Source organism: Alternaria incomplexa (genome assembly GCF_024043165.1).
Source record: "Alternaria incomplexa strain BMP 0042 chromosome Unknown scaffold_1, whole genome shotgun sequence".
In the NCBI taxonomy this organism is placed as follows: domain Eukaryota; kingdom Fungi; phylum Ascomycota; class Dothideomycetes; order Pleosporales; family Pleosporaceae; genus Alternaria; species Alternaria incomplexa.
The window spans coordinates 2,722,659-2,741,364 of record NW_026249850.1 but is presented as its reverse complement, the minus strand read 5'-3'; the positions used below and the strand labels follow the sequence as shown (position 1 = coordinate 2,741,364).

The 18,706-nt window shown below is 54.0% G+C and overlaps 9 protein-coding genes across 9 annotated transcripts; 6 read left to right on the top strand and 3 right to left on the bottom strand.

Moving 5' to 3' along the window:
- Positions 1-467: 467 nt before the first annotated feature.
- On the top strand, positions 468-1,488 carry J4E90_000975 (uncharacterized protein; the record flags this gene model as incomplete). The annotated part of the gene is made up of 2 exons (XM_051430568.1): positions 468-551; positions 733-1,488. The coding sequence occupies 2 exons, from the start codon at positions 468-470 to the stop codon at positions 1,486-1,488; spliced, it is 840 nt and encodes a 279-aa protein (XP_051296055.1).
- A 2,018-nt stretch (positions 1,489-3,506) lies between these two features.
- On the bottom strand, positions 3,507-4,855 carry J4E90_000974 (uncharacterized protein; the record flags this gene model as incomplete). The annotated part of the gene is made up of 4 exons (XM_051430567.1): positions 3,507-4,080; positions 4,130-4,460; positions 4,511-4,601; positions 4,652-4,855. The coding sequence occupies 4 exons, from the start codon at positions 4,853-4,855 to the stop codon at positions 3,507-3,509; spliced, it is 1,200 nt and encodes a 399-aa protein (XP_051296054.1).
- A 750-nt stretch (positions 4,856-5,605) lies between these two features.
- On the bottom strand, positions 5,606-7,266 carry J4E90_000973 (uncharacterized protein; the record flags this gene model as incomplete). The annotated part of the gene is made up of 3 exons (XM_051430566.1): positions 5,606-5,816; positions 5,866-6,448; positions 6,498-7,266. 3 exons carry the CDS (start codon positions 7,264-7,266, stop codon positions 5,606-5,608), a joined length of 1,563 nt encoding a protein of 520 aa, XP_051296053.1.
- Positions 7,267-7,722: 456 nt separating this feature from the next.
- On the top strand, positions 7,723-8,282 carry J4E90_000972 (uncharacterized protein; the record flags this gene model as incomplete). The annotated part of the gene is made up of 2 exons (XM_051430565.1): positions 7,723-8,176; positions 8,224-8,282. 2 exons carry the CDS (start codon positions 7,723-7,725, stop codon positions 8,280-8,282), a joined length of 513 nt encoding a protein of 170 aa, XP_051296052.1.
- Positions 8,283-8,466: 184 nt separating this feature from the next.
- Positions 8,467-9,468, top strand: J4E90_000971 (uncharacterized protein; the record flags this gene model as incomplete). The annotated part of the gene is made up of 2 exons (XM_051430564.1): positions 8,467-8,472; positions 9,034-9,468. The coding sequence occupies 2 exons, from the start codon at positions 8,467-8,469 to the stop codon at positions 9,466-9,468; spliced, it is 441 nt and encodes a 146-aa protein (XP_051296051.1).
- A 173-nt stretch (positions 9,469-9,641) lies between these two features.
- On the bottom strand, positions 9,642-11,498 carry J4E90_000970 (uncharacterized protein; the record flags this gene model as incomplete). The annotated part of the gene is made up of 4 exons (XM_051430563.1): positions 9,642-10,066; positions 10,114-10,726; positions 10,779-11,056; positions 11,105-11,498. The coding sequence occupies 4 exons, from the start codon at positions 11,496-11,498 to the stop codon at positions 9,642-9,644; spliced, it is 1,710 nt and encodes a 569-aa protein (XP_051296050.1).
- A 1,276-nt stretch (positions 11,499-12,774) lies between these two features.
- On the top strand, positions 12,775-14,712 carry J4E90_000969 (uncharacterized protein; the record flags this gene model as incomplete). Its single annotated transcript, XM_051430562.1, has 2 exons — positions 12,775-14,564; positions 14,613-14,712. 2 exons carry the CDS (start codon positions 12,775-12,777, stop codon positions 14,710-14,712), a joined length of 1,890 nt encoding a protein of 629 aa, XP_051296049.1.
- An 858-nt stretch (positions 14,713-15,570) lies between these two features.
- Positions 15,571-16,891, top strand: J4E90_000968 (uncharacterized protein; the record flags this gene model as incomplete). Its single annotated transcript, XM_051430561.1, has 5 exons — positions 15,571-15,751; positions 15,804-15,809; positions 15,864-16,024; positions 16,164-16,240; positions 16,291-16,891. 5 exons carry the CDS (start codon positions 15,571-15,573, stop codon positions 16,889-16,891), a joined length of 1,026 nt encoding a protein of 341 aa, XP_051296048.1.
- Positions 16,892-17,751: 860 nt separating this feature from the next.
- On the top strand, positions 17,752-18,640 carry J4E90_000967 (uncharacterized protein; the record flags this gene model as incomplete). Its single annotated transcript, XM_051430560.1, has 2 exons — positions 17,752-18,273; positions 18,626-18,640. 2 exons carry the CDS (start codon positions 17,752-17,754, stop codon positions 18,638-18,640), a joined length of 537 nt encoding a protein of 178 aa, XP_051296047.1.
- Between the last annotated feature and the right edge of the window lie 66 nt (positions 18,641-18,706).

Below are 18,706 nucleotides of genomic sequence, written 5' to 3'. Positions count from 1 at the left end.
GTGGGGTCTGGAAGGTAAACATGTGGGGTAAGCATTCGGGAACAAAGTCGGCGGTTGAGGCATCGCACGAGGGCCCCAGGGATTCTGGCTGGCGCTAAACCATTTGGAAGACCAAGATGCCGCTTCGACCTAACCGAGTGCCGAACACGACCTGGCCACGATGCCTTTTGAAAGCGCGATCTGCAATGGGCGTGCATCCCTGACCCATCTGGAATTTCCGATAATCGTAAGTTGCTGTTCGCGCGTGTGTGAAGTCCCTTCCTAGGCAGGTGTAAACGTGACCTTCGTCCTAGCCTCTATGCCGTCATCAAGTCGCTCTTTTGTACATCATCATTACAGGCAATACCCTTCTCGACCCACTGACACAAAAACACCCGCTGCAGGTACTAACGTCGTAATAGTTCATCCTCAATACTGCCTGGTTGATTGCGTTTAGTACCTCTAATTCCCGCTAAGTCCGATCATCGATGCCGCCTACATCCTACGCTGCTCCACAGCCTCCGAGTGAAGAGGGGGAGAAGCCAGTCACAGTCTTAGTTACGGGCTTTGGAGTAAGTTTTAATCTCTTTCCTGTGTCGATAATCAATTCAAGGCCTCCCAATCATGTTTGAGTGAGACCTGGATCAACTTTCTCACATTCCGGTGTTCCAGAGCATGCCTTGATCTGCCTCATCGACATGTTTCCAGCCAGACGGTTGGGTGGATTCAAGAAAATGACTAACGTAAACCTAGCCCTTTCTAGAGAAGTTCCCAAAGAACTCTTCTTGGGAGATTGCGTCTACACTTCCGGCCCTGATACCAAAATCACCCAAGAACCAAACGCCGATAAACATACACGTTCACTACGAGCCTATCCGCGTGGCATACAATAATGTCGTCAATCTCGTTCCCGAGCTCCTTCCACCAGCCAACCCTCTCTACCCTCCTCCAGATGTCGTGCTGCACATCGGCCTAGCAGCTGGACGGAAATACTTCGCCATCGAGCAAGGGTCTCAAGGGCGTGGATATGGGAAGATTCCTGACGTAGATGGCCAACGATTCAACGATTCTGAAATGGAAAAGCACTTCCCATCTTCAAAGTATCCGCCCAAACTGAACACTAGCTTTGATACATCCGAGGTCCTCGCGCACTGGAAAGCCAATCTGGGGTACACATCTGTTGATGGCACTACGACCGACGAAGGATGCCCCGACGTACGGATTAGTAACGATGCTGGAAACTTCTTGTGTGGCTTCATCTACTACAACAGCCTAGCGCACTACTTCGGTATCAAGCAAGACGAGAGGCCTGTCGTGTTCCTCCACGTACCCGATCTAAGTGATAGTGCGGACAAGCTGAGAGAAGGATGGGAAGCTACAGTCGCGCTAATTAAGGCCTTGGTCCAAAGTAGACGGAAAGTGGGTGGCAGGGTCGTTGACGGAGATAAGAAGAATGAAAAACGGGAGAATGGCACCGAAGGAACGCACACGGATAACAACTTTGCATAGAAGGATCAGAGAAAGGCGCAAGGAGTGGTGGTTCTCATGCAAGCATGCCACTGCCAACCCGGATTGGTTAGAGCAGAACGCCCTTTTGAGCCCCGCAATATTCTTGGCCGTAAGCATGGGGATTCATCAATTGGTTAGACATCATCTATATCTCGCTTCCAATCGACTGATACGCCCGTAAGGGGTTCCTCGGGTGGATGGCTATCTGAGTCACAGGGGACTAAGTAGTGTTTCCGATAAGCCTTGTCTTGGCCAACGCGTGTTGAAGTGATATACGACACTGAGGATGTTGCAGATATGCCTCCATATCTATACCGACAGCGCTCGCCACAATCAGTACCCGGAAAGACTGCTGTAATCTTGGTTAGCTCACCATTAAACCTGTCAACAATATGCCTTCATCAACACTATCTACCCAGCCAGCTACGCACATCCTGTCCCTTGCAAACTACACGACTCATCATCTCGTTCCCCTCACTTCCAAACCCCTTACCCCCCTTCCCTCCTCCTTCCTCCGCCTCCGTACCAAAATCCTAGGCCTTACAACAAACAACCTCTCCTACGCACGCATCGGCCACCTAATGGGTTGGTACGACACATATCCGCTTCCTTCTACAACACCACCTACGTACAACGATCCTACCAAATACGGTCGCGTTGCTGCATGGGGCTACGCTGAGATACTAGAAAGCACGGTTGATGGAATCGAGAAAGGAATGAGCGTATACGGGTATCTACCGAGCAGTACCGAATGGGAGGACGTAACTGTAGAAAGAGCTAGAGACGCACGAGATGGAAGTGTGATTCAGGATCAGATTGTTGTAGTAGATGCGCATAGACAGCATTTGTGGAAGCTGTATAACCGGTATCGTGTTTGCGGTCCACTTCCACAATCCGCCGGCGAGATGAAGGAAAGAGATCAATTGGGTTGGGCAGCGTTGATGATGGGCCCGTTTACCGTTGGCCACAATCTCTGCCACTATGTCTTCACTTGTCAGAGAGACGAAGAGGAAAGTCAAAAGAGGAGAATACATCCCACGGGAAACGGGGAGTGGAGCGCTGAGGACGCCGATTTGGGAGGTGCTACGGTTGTCTTGTTGAATGCGAGTGGTAAAACAGCTTCCTGCTTTGCGTATGCGCTCCGAAACTGTCGGTCCGTTGATCATGAACCTGATCGCATTATCGGAGTTAGTTCGAAAGCCTCTATCGACGCGATCAAGAGAACGGGGTGGTACGACACCGTAGTTCTCTACGACGACTTCGACGACACAGTCAATCAAATCAAGATTTCTGGTACATCACGTACCCTACTCTTCGACTTCGGCGCTCGCCCGGGAGCAAACGCAAATTGGCGGTCCGCGCTGTCGTCATTATCAACCAACATCCCTTTCACACTGGTGACAGTCGGTGGTGAAGTCGCGCCTCAAGACCCAGAAAAAGCAGCGCAACGCCTCGCCGACAGAGCTTCGTTGAACATAGTCAATGCAAGTTTGTTGCAAGAAAAGGGCATTGAGGTGGCTGGAGAACAATACTTCAAGGATTTGTATACGGCCTTCGAGGCATTCTGGGCACGGGCCAGAGACTTGGGAATGCTAAAGTTGAAGTGGGGTGAGGGGCTGGACGACTGGGATCGAGGCTGGGAGTTGTTGTGTAGAGACGAGGTCAGAGCTGACGTAGGCCTGGTATACAACATCTAGATACTCTCCCTCTGTCAGCCGAAGGTTTGTTCAAGAGATAGGTGTGATAGATCATGGTTTGGGGGATCGAGAGTTCGGACGCGAATGTATGCTGTATCTCTGTAGAACACGTCTTTAAAGAGTTTGCGTGCTGTTGAATCGGTACCATTGTGTATAATGAGCTGCTCAAAACCAATTCGCATAGAGAAGGGCTTCAGCGCCAGCCTTCGCTAATGTGAACATGAAATGTGATCGAAAGGAGATTCCGCTGAGGGCCAAATACATCCACTCTAAAACGTGTGCTGAGAAAAGAATTGACGTTGAGATCATAGATGACGCTCATCATCGCTTGCCCCATAGGCCTTGCTGAGTCTCTCTAATCCTCCGCTCTTGCTCCTGTATCATCTCTTCAGTCTGGCCGTGGCCGTTTCCTCTGCTGTCGATCTCCATAGGGTCATCAGGCTCCTCCGCGGGTTGAGGAATGTTGGCATGAGGGGCTCCTCTCCGTGGTTCAGCGGATCGCTGGCCATCCATCATGCCAGCGGCACCACCTGCTCTCAGCTGGTTGATGGCGCGAATCGTGTCGATAGCTGCGTGTAGTGTGCGGCGCGCGTTAAAGTTCTTCTTGACAGTGGGCAGTAGGTCCTCCTCTCCATCAGCGTTGTTCTTGCCAAGCTCGGTGATCCAAGGATGTGAGAGCGCTTCATGGGCTGTCATGCGGGCGGCGGGGTCGACGGTCAAGCATCGGCGGATGAACTCGCGGGCAGTAAGGGAGACACCTCTCCAGTATTCCAATGGTGTGAAGGAGTAGTCTGCGACTAAGATGGCCTGCATCTCTTCGAGGTTGGAGTCGCGGTCGAACGGAGTGTAACCGCAGAGGAGAAAGTAGGTAATAACTCCAATCGCCCAGATGTCACTACCAACAGAGTCAGCAATGGATCGCAAAGTTGTGCAGTATATCTTACACTGGCTTTCCATGCCCAGTCTTTCTGAAAATCTCAGGTGCCATGTATCCTGGTGTTCCGCAGGTCGTCGTCAGGACATGGAATTGCTCTTCATCCATAATGCGAGACAGTCCGAAGTCGGCAATCAACAAATCAGCGTTGTCTTCTGGAGTTCGGAACAATAGGTTCTCGGGTTTCAAGTCTCGATGTACGATGCCGTGGTCGTGGAGGTATGCGACAGCAGAAAGAGTCGCACGGATCAGATCGCCAGCATCGGATTCGTAGTAGTTGCCCTTTCGGCAGATACGGTCGAATAGTTCGCCTCCAAGCGCAAGGTCGGTAACGAGGTACACTATGGCAGAGGTCAGCTGGAGATTCAGCCCAGGCAAGCCTAACACGTACGGTTGTTCATAGTCTCGAAGTAGTCGACAAGCGTCAAAATGTTCCTGTGGCCCATGGATACTCTTTTCAAGACAGCGATTTCGTTCCTGACCTGGTACCTGTCAGTCTCATTGTTCATCAGTTGCTTAAGGCTGAGCTGACCATGTGCTCTCGGCCTGCCATGAGCCGCTTGTTGATGACCTTGGCCGCATAGTATCTTCCCGTGTCGATATGCACGCACTCCTTGACTACAGAGTAGCTGCCTGCGCCCAATGTCTTGCCGGTCTTGTATCTGCAAGGCTGCACTTGCGCCGCAGTCTGCGCGCCCTGCGCTCCAGACGCACCGTTGGAAGTTCTAGTTGCCATTGTTAAGTTCGAATCGCTTTTCAGAGAGCTGACGTGATGGGGAGTGTTTGCAGTAGGCGTGCCGTGTGCGTGTCGCGATTACGAGGGCCTGGGGAGGGCGTGGTCGGGCACCGATGCCTCAGGTTGGGTTTCGAAAACAATGGAACCGACAGGTGATGTTGTCGGGGAAGCGCGATGTGACGTTATGACAACATGTGTCACAGCGTAGATATCGCGTAGTGATAGCGAAAGTTAATAGCGAGTTGAGGGTAGTCGATGGGCTTATGATCGACGTTGGTGGTCGTGCGTAGAGCTGCTTGATGGCACGCGACGGGATAGTGTTGGCGATGATCAAGATTGGGGCCAGTCTGCCTGTTGACGGTACAATGAACTGTGTCGCGAATAGTGTAAATATAGAGGATTCAGCTACGAAGCCATGGGAGTGTCGAAAAGAAGGCTATCGCGCCCTGGAGTACGTAAGGAGGGGTCCACACGATTCCCCGCCGGTGACTTTACCCCTGTTGCCAAGCGCATAGCCGCTCAGCCGGGATCAATCATCCTAGCATTAATCGCAACATCCATCAATCCACAGCTGGAAGAAAGGTCTCTGAAAAGCAATGGCTATGCGCGTCGCTGCTTGTCAAAATTGTTCTATGCATGGTTCTATACATCATAGCTCGTGTCGTCTATATGTGTATGAATCTAAGAAGGCAAACTTTCAGGACGAAGCATCTCAAACTTTCGTCTCACAACTTCATTACAAATGACACCCTATGACTTGACAAGCAAGCTGTGACCGTCCATATCTTCAGGCTGCTGAAGACCCATAGTCGCAAGTAGGGTAGGCGCGACGTCACCAAGCACGCCGTCAGTCTTCTTTAGGCTCCAGCCTTCTGGGGCGTTGGCCATGACGAAAGGCACCTTGTTGGTAGTGTGGGAGGTCTTGGGTGTGCCCTCCTCTGTAAGCATCTCCTCCGCGTTACTTGTAACCTGTTAGCACTGTCTCGAAAGGTGCAGCGATGCGGACTTACCCGTGATCGGCAGTGACAAACATAACGTATCCGCTCTCCTTGCACTGTTCGTACACCTTCTTGATAGCCTTGTCGGTCTCTGTGCAGGCCTCGATGGCTGCCTTGTAAACACCTGTGTGGCCGACCATGTCTGGTGGCGCGAAGTTGTTCATGAGGAACTCGAATTTGCCTGTTTGGATGCGCTCGCACAGCTTCTCTGCGACAGCCATGGCACTCATCTTCGGCTCTAGGTCGTACGTGGCTACCCTGGGCGAGGGAACCATCTCGCGTTCCTCGTTCTCGAACTGCTTCTCGACACCACCGTTGAAGAAGAAGGTTACGTGAGCATACTTCTCGGTCTCCGCAACGTGACACTGCTTGACGCCCTGCTTTCCTAGTGTCTCGGCAAGAACATCCGTCATCCTCTGGGGCTCGAAAGCAACGTTGAAAGTGTATTTGGGGTTGTACGAGGTCATGGTGGTGAGGTGGATGTTCTGCGGGTACGGGAATTCGGGCTTGGGCGAGCGGTCGACATCACCCAACAGCTGAGTGATTTCTCGAACACGGTCGGAACGGTAGTTGAAAAAGAACACGGTGTCGTTGTCTGGACGAATCAGCAAGAAGACATGCAGGTGCTCAGCGTAGTGTTATACCTTGAATTCTTCGCTCCTTTCCTCCAACAATGATGGGCTTCAGAAACTCGTCGTTCTCGTCTTTTGCGTATCGCTCCTTGATGGTTGCGACGGGGTCGCTGCTCTCCTCGCCCTCTCCAGTGACCAAACCCTTCATACCAAGCTCGACACGGTCCCACCTCTTGTCGCGGTCCATGATGTAGTACCGTCCGACCACTGTCGCGATGTCGCCCAGGCCAATCTCCTTGGTCGCCTTCAGCAGAGTCTCCATGTATCCGACCGCGGACTTGGGGTCGGTATCTCGGCCGTCACCGAAGAAGTGAATGTAGGCCTCCTTGACACCCTGGTCCTTTGCAACCTTGAGGAGCGCAATGAGGTGGTCCATGTGCGAGTGGACACCACCATCGGAAACCAGACCGCAGAAGTGGAGCCTTCCGTTACCGTCAATGGCGCGCTGGAACGACTTCTTGATGTTGTCTACATCCTTCAACTTTCCATTCTTAATGGTCTGTCCGATGCGGACGGAGTCTTGCCATACGACGCGTCCGGCGCCAATGTTCAGGTGGCCGACTTCGCTGTTGCCCATCAGGCCTTCGGGCAGGCCGACTGCGAGAGAAGAGGCCTCGAGTTCGGTGTAACCCTGGGCAGTCTTGGAGCCCTCCTTTGCGAATTCGTCCATGGTGGGCGTGTCTGCAGCAAGGATAGCATCGCCATCTTTGCGCGAGTTCTCAGTCGCGACACCCCAGCCATCAATGACAATGAGGACCGTCTTCTGGTCGACTTTGGCCATGATTGCGGGCTGATGAGGTCAATCCGGGGAGAAGGAACGATGAAACCCAAGAAGTTATCAAGGCAATAAGGTTTGAGGGTTGTTGAGGAAGGAGCAGTGAATGGCTTGTTGACGGAGGGGCAGGGTTGGCGGGGCTAAAACAGTCGACTTCAAAAAAGCATCGCCGGCCAACGTCACAATCTTTCCGCCAAAAGGCCCACATTCCCCCCACAACCCACGGCCAGAACTTATCTCGAGTGACACCAGCAGCCGCGCTATTTGGCGATCGCTTTGACATCTGGAAACGCGTATCAGACAGCGAAAGCGATTATCGCCCACGGAATCGCCATCCAATCACCACCCTTGCAGCCAGCCTTACCCGTGGAAGGAGCGTCATCCCGTCCACGCGTCGTCGCGACCACAGCTGCAACACCACGCTAGACATTGTTGCGCGCCAATTCGCAAGACGTCGCGACCATGTCCGGAGCCGCAACGCCATATGCGCCCGCCTCAGCGCGAGCCTCAGTTGCACCCACGGGCTCTGCAACGCCAGCGCTGCCCCCACCCCCGACCGCGAGCACCCCGGCCCTCCCTCCGCCCTCGACGTTTGACATCCTCCCCGACCTCCACAAGCTGCTCAAGCGCATACTCGAGGCGCCTGCTCAGCCGCCCGCAGCCACACCCATACCCGCACAGCTTGCCGCCGAAGGGCCTCTTGAGATCCAACATGTTGCGACCGCCGCCAACGACATCCGTCTCAAGATACAAAAGGCACGACGCGCAGTGACGGCCTTGCCTGACATGGACCGCACGTGCGAGGACCAAGAAGATGAGATTGACTATCTCGAGGCGCGTATTGCGCGGCTGAAGACTTCCTTGGCGGAGCTCGGTCGGCCAGTCGCGCAGGCAGAGGATGCAGACGGAGACCAGAGTATGACCGGCTGAGACGCCGTCCGGACTACGATTGATCCATTATAGGACGCATGTCTGTCGACTGCATGGATGCACTCGACCTGGCTCTTGCCCAGGGCTCGTGATGCTTCGTCGGTGTACGCCAGCCCTTCACTGGTAGATGAACAGGCGCTGATATTGTAGACAGACACACAAAGCCCGACCGACGAAGCTTCGACGATGATGCATGCCTTCTATAGTTCTTTTAGGAAAGACGCGGCATCGGCTCAGATCCCTTCGTATCGCACCACGCGCATACCAAGTAGCGTCATGCAGGTATTCTCTTGGGCCTCACATGACCACGCGACAACGCGTCGAACGCGTATGAGAAGAAGGACAGGCTTGTTCGCGTAGCCTCGTATACATCAGTGCTCAAGGCTTAGGATCATCAGCATTCAGGTGGGTTACTACTCTGGTTTGGTTTCGAGCATATCTAGCGTATGCCATATCACGGCAGCTATACCAAAGCGTCGCTCGACTTGTAGACCACGTAACAGAATACTACGTATATTCCACTGCTACGGTTGTCCACCACCTCAAGCCCCAATAAACTGTCCTTCTATCCAGTATCTGTACCATCATGTTCCCGTGATCGTCTCAGGCCTTGTAGGAATGACATCATCATGAAGCCGTGCCGTCATCAAGCATATATCGTATAATAGCCACTCCATGACCCCTCCGCGTCACCATCGTCACATGGTAAGCCAGGAAAAATCACAATGTCAGACACAAAGTATCCACCCGTTAAGCAGAGCACATCTCAAACCGAGGAGGAGCAAGTAAGACTTCGTCAAAGCTACCTCTACGTATCAACATGTCGTTGACACCTCCCAACAGAACAATGTCAACATAGTTAAAGAATACATGCGCCTCGCCTACTCACCTAAGGAGAACAAAGGTGCCGAAACCGTTGCCCATCTCTGCCATGAAAACGCCTACTTCATCGCCCCAACCACCTTCCCCGGCGTCAACTCGCCCCAAGAATACGCCGAGTCGCATTCCAATGTCATGGCAGCGGTATCAGATCTACACATCGACTCTTACGACGTCATCTTCGCAAAAGGTGGGCATGTGTGCCTGAGGTACAGTGCTAGTGGAAGTCACTGCGGCGAGGCACACAATGGTATCAAGGCGAGTGGGAACAAGGCAGCATGGCATGCTGCAGCTATCTTCGAGGTGGAAGATGGCAAGATCAAAGGATGGATCAAGGAGTGGGATAAGCTGCATATGTGGAAGCAGCTGGGCTGGATGGAGGGAGAAGAGTATGTGTAAATCAATTCCAAGGGGCAGAGCACAGGCACTTGAGGGAAACGATGATGATTTTGGGTTGGCATTACTACTCATCTATTCGCTGTATACTTCATCTAGAAGCAGTGACAATCATAAGGTTACATGGGTGGTGGGACTCCATCGTTCAACGATGAGCTCCCAGTCGTCTCTCATATCTAAGCACGGAAGGTGGTCCTCTTCGAGCGGCGTCCGATGCCGAGGCTGCTCAAGTCGAGGCCTGCGATGCCACCAGCCTTCTGTTGGCCAGCTCCAGCTCCAGCACCAGCACCGGCAGCGGCTCCAGCGCCGGCACCTCCAGCACCGCCACCGAGGAGGCTGCTGAGGAGGCCCTCGATACCGCCGGCTCCACCCTGCTGTTGGCCCTGCTGTCCACCAGCCTGGAGAGCGGCTTCGGCTTCCTGGAGGAGCTGTCCAACGCCATTGTTGCCGTTGTTCTTGCCGTTGGCCTTGCCCTCTCCCTTTCCTTTGCCCTTGCCGTTGTTCTTGCCATTGCCCTTGCCCTTGCCGTTTTCGTTGTTTGCCTCGGTACCATTGGCAGCGGCTCCGGCGGCGGCTCCAGCGTCAACGACTCCAGTAGCGTCTGAGATTGTTAGTAGATGAAAGGTTTATGGAGAGGATGTCACTTACTTCCAGCTTGAGCGGCTTGGTCAGCGGCAGCTTGATCAGCGGCAGCTTGGTCCATTCCGTTGGCGCCGTTGGCGGCATCTTGTTGCATCTGAGCCTGGTCTGCTGCCATCTGGGCCTGGTCCTTCTCCTTCTGCTGCTGGTCGGCTTGCTGCTGAGCGGCCATCTGCTCGGCGGCGGCCTGCTCGAGCTCCTGCTGTTGCTGCTGTGCCTTGTCCTGCTCGGCGGCTCCCATGGCGCCATCTTGCTGCTGTGCGGCTTGCTCATCGGCTGCGGCTTGCTGATCAGCTGCGGCTTGGTTCATGCCTCCCTTTTGCTGTGCAGCATTCTGGTCGGCTCCCATGGCGCCGTCTTGCTGTTGAGCGGCTTGTTCATCAGCTGCGGCTTGGTCCATGGCGCCCTCCTGTTGGGCGGCCTGCTGGTCGGCTCCCATAGCACCCTCCTGCTGTTGAGCGGCTTGCTGGTCGGCTGCGGCTTGGTCCACGGCATCCTGTTGCTGTTGCTGCTTTCCGTTGCCTTGCTCCGCGGCAGCCTGATCAGCTTCCATGGCAGCCTCTTGCTGGCCAGCTGCGGCTTGATCCATAGCACCCTGGTTCTGCTTGGCATCCTGAGCAGCCTGGTAGAGTCAATAAGTCATTCTGATATGAGATCTGGGTGTTGAAACATACCTGTTGGTCGGCCGTGGCTTGGTCCATACCGTTGGCGGCGCCCTGCTCGGCCTGCTGGTCAGCAGCCGCTTGGTCCGCTGCCTGCTGGTCGTTCGCATTCTCTGCTTGGTCTTGGTTCATGCCCGCAGCAGCATCCTGTTGAGCCTGTTGATCGGCGGCAGCTTGGTCTGCTGCTCCCATCTGCTCGGTTGCATTCTGCGCCTGGCCCTGGTTCATCATCTCGGCGGCGGCAGCATCCTGCTGTGCCTGAGCATCGGCAGCAGCTTGTTGCTCTTTGGCTATCGAGGGTCAATGAAGTCTTTGGAAAGGATTGTGACAAGACGTACCTGCTTGAGCGGCTTGCTTATCGGCATTCTTGCCCTTGCCCTTGCCATTGCCCTGAGCGGCCTCCTCAGCATCGGCAGCATCCTGTGCAGCCTGATCCTGAGCGCCATTGTTGCCAGCCGCCGCAGCATCCTCAGCATTGGCACCTTCGGCGTCGGCATTAGCATTATCTTTGCCCATGCCACCGCGTGCTGCCAAGAGCGCACCGCGGAGCTTGAGGGCTTTCTCGCCAAACTTCTGCACAACGTCTTCCTCGCGGCGACCGAAGTTTGTAGAGGGCATGACTACATTCTCGGTGCCAGCGGCGACTACAGGTCCCTGGCCCACGAAAGGCGCTGGAGCTGCTGCCACGAAGGAGGCTGAGAGGAGAGTGAGAAGGGAGATGGAAGTCTTCATTGTGATGGTATGGGGTTGATCTTGAAGGATTGAAACGAGGTGTGTCGAAACGTAAAATGAGCACAGCTCTTGAGAATAGAAATAAACAGATAGTGCTCTGCACGAAGGAATGGTTTGAAGATTGAAGCTGAGCGTGCCGTGATATCCGCCTGAGGAGACTGGTTTATATAAGAGTGTTTTCTTATTTGAGCTCCACGAATGCTTGACTGAGACTCTGTCCAAAATAGACAAGGCCGCGATTGTTGGGACGATCATTTGCTGCTTGCCGTGCATGTCATACATGCGCCGTTGGAGGATGCCTTGAAAAGGCCAGGCTCAAGTGAAGACCGTCGGTCCTCCCCACAATTCTCTCACAGGCACGAAAGCCTTGTCTCGCATGACAGCGGGAGATCGAGTGTGACATGGGATCGGGTCCCTGGCTTGGCTGGAAACGGTCGAATCAAACGCATGAAGCAGAGCGTACGATTACGGAAGAAAGAGGTGACGCAAGCTCCATGCCGGTAGAGTCGTCGTCATGGCGAAGATCCAGGATGGGGGTCGAACGTGTGTAGTTTGAGAACATGTTGCAGACGGGGCAGGGGCGATCTATGCGGAGAGATGCCTTCCTAAACGCATAAGTTTAGTGTACGACTGAGGTTTGCAGGCATACAAGGGCCTGACTCTCTCCCGGTTTCAGGCACGCCGACGCGCTCGGAGGAAAACCTAAGCGACTGCTTGAATATGAGAAACTGCAGGAGGCTGCTGCCCAAACTTCTGTGATGATTCCAAATTGTCTTCGCAGTTTGCTGGCTCAGCCTTCTTGGTAGGCATGACAGTACTTTGCTCTGCGCGAGTACCCTGATGTTGCTATACCCTGTGAACCACGGCGTCATGTCGAGACATTTGTCAGAGAGACCGAGCACGCGCACTACTGCGCGTGAAGATGTTGACATGAGAGTGATCGCACAGAGAGGATATTCGGATGTGGTGCTTTTGACATGTGCGGAGAGAAGGAATGAAGGTGGACTGGGCCAATGGGGTGCTCGGTATTGCAATCCCGCACTTAGCCTTGTAGCCTCGGCTGCGACTTTTGGATATCGTCATGTCGAGGTTTTGGCGTTGGCTAAGAGCGTACATGTCCAATGCTGCAATTCTGTCGCATTCCACAGTATTGAGCACTGTCGCTTCTAGTCTGTAGTGCGCCGCCGGTCGGACTCGTAGGAAGCGCAAAAATTTCGTCAACTTGCTTACTTTCGCATACAATACATTTGTTTGCCTCTCCAACACGTCCTGCATCATGGCCACCAGATCAGTCCCCGCTTCCGCGACGCGACAGTTGCTCGCAGCCTCGCGATCCACGCGCATAGCATCAAGACCACTTGCATGTGCATCATTACCGCGACGAAACGTATCCAGCCTGTACCGTCCCGCAGTACGGATTGCCGGCCAAAGAAGAGCTCTTTCCACGACGCTACGCACACGACTCGCCGCCGTAGACGACACATTCGATCCCAAGTCGATAGAGCGCGAATCGGACGAGGTCGATGTTCTCATCGTGGGTGGTGGCCCCGCAGGTCTGTCCGCCGCCATCAAGCTAAAGCAGCTTGCGACAGCGGCCGGCAATGAAGACTTCAGGGTTCTGGTGTTGGAGAAGGCGGGCGAGTTGGGCGATCACATCGTGTCTGGGAACGTGATAGAGCCCTCTGCCCTCGACGAGCTACTGCCTGACTGGAGATCAGAGGACAACCTGAACCGCTTCGCCGACATCACCCCCGCCAAAGAAGACCATATGTTCTTCATGACCAAGAACAGCGCCATCCCTCTACCCAAGCCTCCGCAGATGAACAACCACGGCAATTACATAATAAGCTTGAACCAGATGGTCAAGTGGCTGGGCGAGCGCGCAGAGGAAGTTGGTGTCGAGGTTTACCCCGGGTTCGCTGCGTCGGAGGTACTGTACAACCACGAGGGTGTCGTACAAGGCGTAGCTACCAACGACCTCGGCATATCGCGTGAAGGCAAGGCCAAAGACTCATTCGAGCGAGGAATGGAGTTCCATGCACGCGTCACATTGCTTGGTGAGGGTTGCCATGGCAGCTTGTCGAAGCAAATCATCAAGAAGTACGATCTGAGGCGAGATAGCCAACATCAGACCTACGGACTTGGCATCAAGGAAGTCTGGGAGGTGCAGCCCGAGAAATTCAAGTCTGGACTGGTGGTTCACTCGATGGGCTACCCACTGCCGAAGGATACCTATGGCGGTGGCTGGATGTATCACTTTGGCGACAACCTCGTCAGCATTGGTCTCGTTGTTGGGCTCGACTACCCGAACCCCTGGTTGGCTCCCTATGGCGAGTTCCAGAAGATGAAGCACCACCCTTACTACAAGGACGTACTGGAAGGCGGCAAGTGTATATCATACGGCGCGAGAACGCTGATTGAGGGCGGCTTCCAGTCCATACCAAAACTGGCCTTCCCTGGTGGCGCACTGCTTGGAGACGCCGCAGGCTTGCTCAACCTGCCCAAGATCAAGGGCACGCACAATGCAATGAGGTCCGGTATGTTAGCTGCTGAGGCGACTTGGGACGCCCTACAAGCCAATGCAGACGGCGGTACCGTGTTTCTATATGACTACGAGGACAAGATGCGCAAGTCGTCAATTTGGTCGGAACTAAAGACTGTGCGCAACATGCGCCCGTCTTTCCACACACCACTAGGTATTTACGGAGGTATCATGTACTCTGGTCTGGAGGCCTACGTTCTTCGAGGCAAGGCACCGTGGACATTGAAGCATGGCAAGCCTGATCACGCAGCGACCAAGACGGCGGACGAGTGCCCCAAGATAGAATACCCCAAGCCGGACGGTAAGATCAGCTTCGACATATTGACGAGCGTCAGCCGAAGTGGCACGAATCACGAGGAGGACCAGCCCTGCCATCTCCAGGTCAAAGACTACGATGCGCATGCCCAGAAAGAATGGCCCAGGTACAAGGGTGTAGAAAACCGGTTCTGCCCCGCCGGCGTCTACGAGTATGTGGAGGACGACAGCAAAGAGCTGGGCGTCAGGTTCCAAATCAACGCCCAAAAGTAGGTCTAGATATCGCGATTACTTAGAAGACCGCTAACTGTATGCAGCTGCGTCCACTGCAAGACTTGCGATATCAAAGTGCCGGACCAGGACATCAACTGGCAAACACCCCAAGGTGGCGAGGGACCAAAGTACGTACTTACTTAATACGGACGCCGAGATAGAGATCATGGCTTAGCTGCCGTCCACGCAATGAGAGGACCTGTATATTAGGGCAAACCGTGTGTGTACATATCAGATTTCAACGTCAGCCCGAGTATGGTTGCTGCCCAAGTGACCTTCCGAGGTTTGTAGGGATCGAGTGATCAGTCGCCTTGTTCGGCGCGCGGTTGAAGCCTGGGCGGGATTCAACTGCGTTCACACGATCCTATGAGCAAACAGCATTGAACTATCTGCTTGAAAGAAGTGACATTTCACTGGGTGCCTTGAAAGGTCGTGCGGTCCCATACATGGCTCGAGGCAAGGCACACGTGATGTCCGTGCCCGAAGCTTGGAACGCTAGGGCGAGTGAGGCGTTGGGCGAACTTCCTTCTCCACCCTTCGTCACCGTCCACCCATCAACCTCGCCGGGGCCTCTTACATCGATAGCTGCTCGGCCCTCATCTGCACTTGCAATTCGTGGTCGCGATACTGGGCTTACTAATTCCGGTGCCCCAGATTCAAGGACGCGCCTTCTGCACTCACCCGGCTTCTTCCTGGTCCTCAAGCTCTCAGGTTCTTCACGGCCACCCTGCTTCCAGCGCCCGACTCTATCTCCAAGGTACGACTAGCCGCCTGTATTGCATGCACTGGAAATTCCTTGCGCGTCTTCCTGGTTCCTGTAGTTGCGCACGCCGCTGGACACTGGCTTTCTGGCGTCGCGTCTTTGATACCGAGTCACCCCGTCACTGGCAGGCACCATGCGCGCTTCCTCGATGGCTTCCCGCTTGCTCATGGATATTTGCTCACGATTCTCTCCAGACTAGGTTATCTTTAGGATAAAGCTCTACCGCAACAGCCGCTACCATGACCGAGGTATCGTCCACGCGCCTCTACCTAGGCAACCTCCCGCGCAATGCCACCAAGGCCGATGTCGAAGGCCACTTCGCGTCGCACGGCACTGGCGAGATCACTGAGATCAAGCTCATGAACGGATTCGGCTTCATCGAGTACAAGGACGCAATGGATGCTCGTGATGTCGTCCCTGGTAAGCTTCAACTACGCGCCGATCGGCTGAACACGTGCTAACTCGTATGCAGCATTCCGTATGTAACTCTTATGTGTATGTGTCCGGACATGCATCTCTAACTGATTCAAAGATGGTACCGATTTCATGGGCGAGCGCCTCATCGTCCAGTTCGCTCGCGGCTCGCGTGCCCGTAACGAGAACTTCACTCCCCATGAGCGCGTTCCCCCGCGTCCTAGGCGCACACCATACCGGATGAGAATAGCAAATCTTCCTGTGGAGACCAGCTGGCAGGTCAGACTCCCCGATCATTGGATTTCCTCAGTTCCCTGTTAGCGCCAGCGCACCGTTCCTGGACCAGAAATGGCTTTGTTCTCGCTTGCTTCCCGTTATACATTCTGGATTTGGGCCTCGCTTAACTTCGAACTTATAGGACCTCAAAGATTTCGCCCGCCAGTCTGGATTGGACGTCGTCTACTCCGAAGTTGGCCGCGAACGGGATGGCTCTGGGTGAGTGGACACATACTGTAGCTAGGCACACGTACTAAACCATCGCGCAGATTCGTAGAGTATGAGACGGCCGCCGATCTGAAGACCGCAGTGGAGAAGCTGGACCGCCGTGAGTTCAAGGGGCAGGAAGTTACCTGTATCCAGGACGTCTCCGATCCTCCCCCACCTCCACCTTTCAAGCCTCGCGCTCCTTACGGAGGCCCTGGTGGTCCTGATGACCGGGGCCGTGATAGATACCGATCCCGCTCCCCCATGGGCCGTCGCGGTGGCGGATACCCACCCGCGCCATATGACGACTACTACGACCGTCGCGGTCCCCCTCGTGGCTACAGCCCCCGCCGCGATGACTATCGCCGACGCACACCTCCCCGCGAGTTTTATGACAGGCGTGATGGTGGTTATGGACGTTCGCCGCCTCGTGGTCGCATGCCTGATGAGTATGGCCCACCGCGCGCGCGTTACCCTGACGATCCTTATGATGCTAGGGCCCGACCTCCTCCCCGTGGTTACGATGACCCATACATGAACGGTCATGGACGCCCTTACGAAGGCGGACGACCACCGTCCCCACGTGGTGCTCGTCCCCGTAGCCCCGGAGGCCGCCCACCTTACGAAGGTGCAGCGGCTGATTACCCACCCCGCCGCTACTAGGCGCACGATGTAAGTTGGGTCCATCGCGTATCTGGTTCAAAGCACTTGCTGATATCGATCAAGTGAGTGTCAACATTCCTGAAGACTGCTCATCTCCTGGAACACGAACCTCCGGGACCATCATGCCCACGGATATGGATTATGCAGTGACGGAGCCGAAAGACGAACGGAGGATTGAGTGTGCGGCATGGACCCACGAGACTGATTATGTGTTTCCTGCTTCCCGGTTTCATTTGGATGTTCCATGTAATTGCTGTTTTCTGATGCGATCCCTTCTCGGTCCACTGGCCATTACGAGAGGGCGGTTTCCTTTATGCTGGATTCCTTATTGCCATCTCAAATGCATAAGGTGGCCTAATTTTCCTGTAACATCAAAAAAGTCCTTCCCGTACATATGGACTTCGTATATCTGATTATTTGTGGCTATGGTTTGTCATGTACTCCATGGGCGGCTCTGTTCGCAGACTAGCTGCAGCGAACATGAATCAACGTACCCGAAATCTGCCCCATCCGCTCCAGGTCTCTGTGAAGCCATGAGGAGTCCTGTCATCCATAATCCGATGCACGTCATTTGCAGGACACTTTGGCCATGGTCATTGGCTTTTTCTGGTTCCATAGTGCAACTATGACCACTAACACGCTACCTATAGGAATGCAAGCCAGATATAAGGACCCGCCATGTGCCCAATAGATCGTTCCGAGATAATAACATGCCAAAGTTTTGCCCTTGACTCATTTTTCGCCTCGCATAAATACTCTGCAATTTCTCATCTCCTTTTCCAAAGTCTTCCAACTCTTCCATCCTCCCATCACAAACCAACACTACATTAAGACAAGAGCAACTCTACCCTATCGAAGATATGGGTTCTTCAGCCAGCAAGAGCATCGAATCAAGCTCGTCCAGCAGTGTCCCACGCTACTCCTCCAAAATCTGCCAACTCTACCTCACCAGCGCAAGCCCAGGCTCCAACACCGCACACTGGAGACTCTTCCTTGACGATGGCACAAACCAGCTGACTGGTACAACATGGGAAGTAAACTACATAAACGAGCGACCAAACCGCGGCGCGTTACTTCTTGACCAAACCTTCCCAAGAAGCGCTTCGCACCAGAACGTCTTCGAATGCAACCGGGAGAGTTTTGTCAAGATCGGTGATTTGATGGACAAGGGATCAGACGCCACAATAATCCACGGCGCACAATCTTCGTTCAGAAAGATTGAAGCGGCAAAAGAGAGGGTTCTACGAGAGTTCACATACAAAGTGGCCACTACCAACTGCCAAAGTTTCGTCATTGACGTCTTGAGCATGCTCCGGCAATGGGATCCATACCTCGTTGATAAGAGAGCCATCGAAACCGTTCAGCGCTTGTGCTTCCCCACGGTGCGTCTCACAACGAAAAGCAGACAGAAGAAAATTCAGCGCCAGGATGCGAAGCATGGTCAGGCGCAACGACCAAATTTTACCTCGAGCTGTGGAGCTTTTTCTGGTATCGATATCGATGCGCCGAGGAAACATCACGACGCGCAAGGAAGAGCTGTACAGCGGAATGCGATGTCAGAGATGGTGCCGTATTCGAGATGGGAGGCCAGGCCGCAACGGGCTTCTCAGGCAGTGGTGTCGGAGGATAGAGGGAATTACACTACGATCCCTGGCGCATGGTGAAGACTGTGGATTCAGAGACATGACTTGATAATATTGAAAAAAAGGAACAGATAGTACTGCTATGTTCTAGTACAAGAGTTCTTAAAGTTTGGATGTAAAACAATGTGTTAATGAGTTCTCAAAGCAGACTCTTGCGCTTATGCGACTTTTC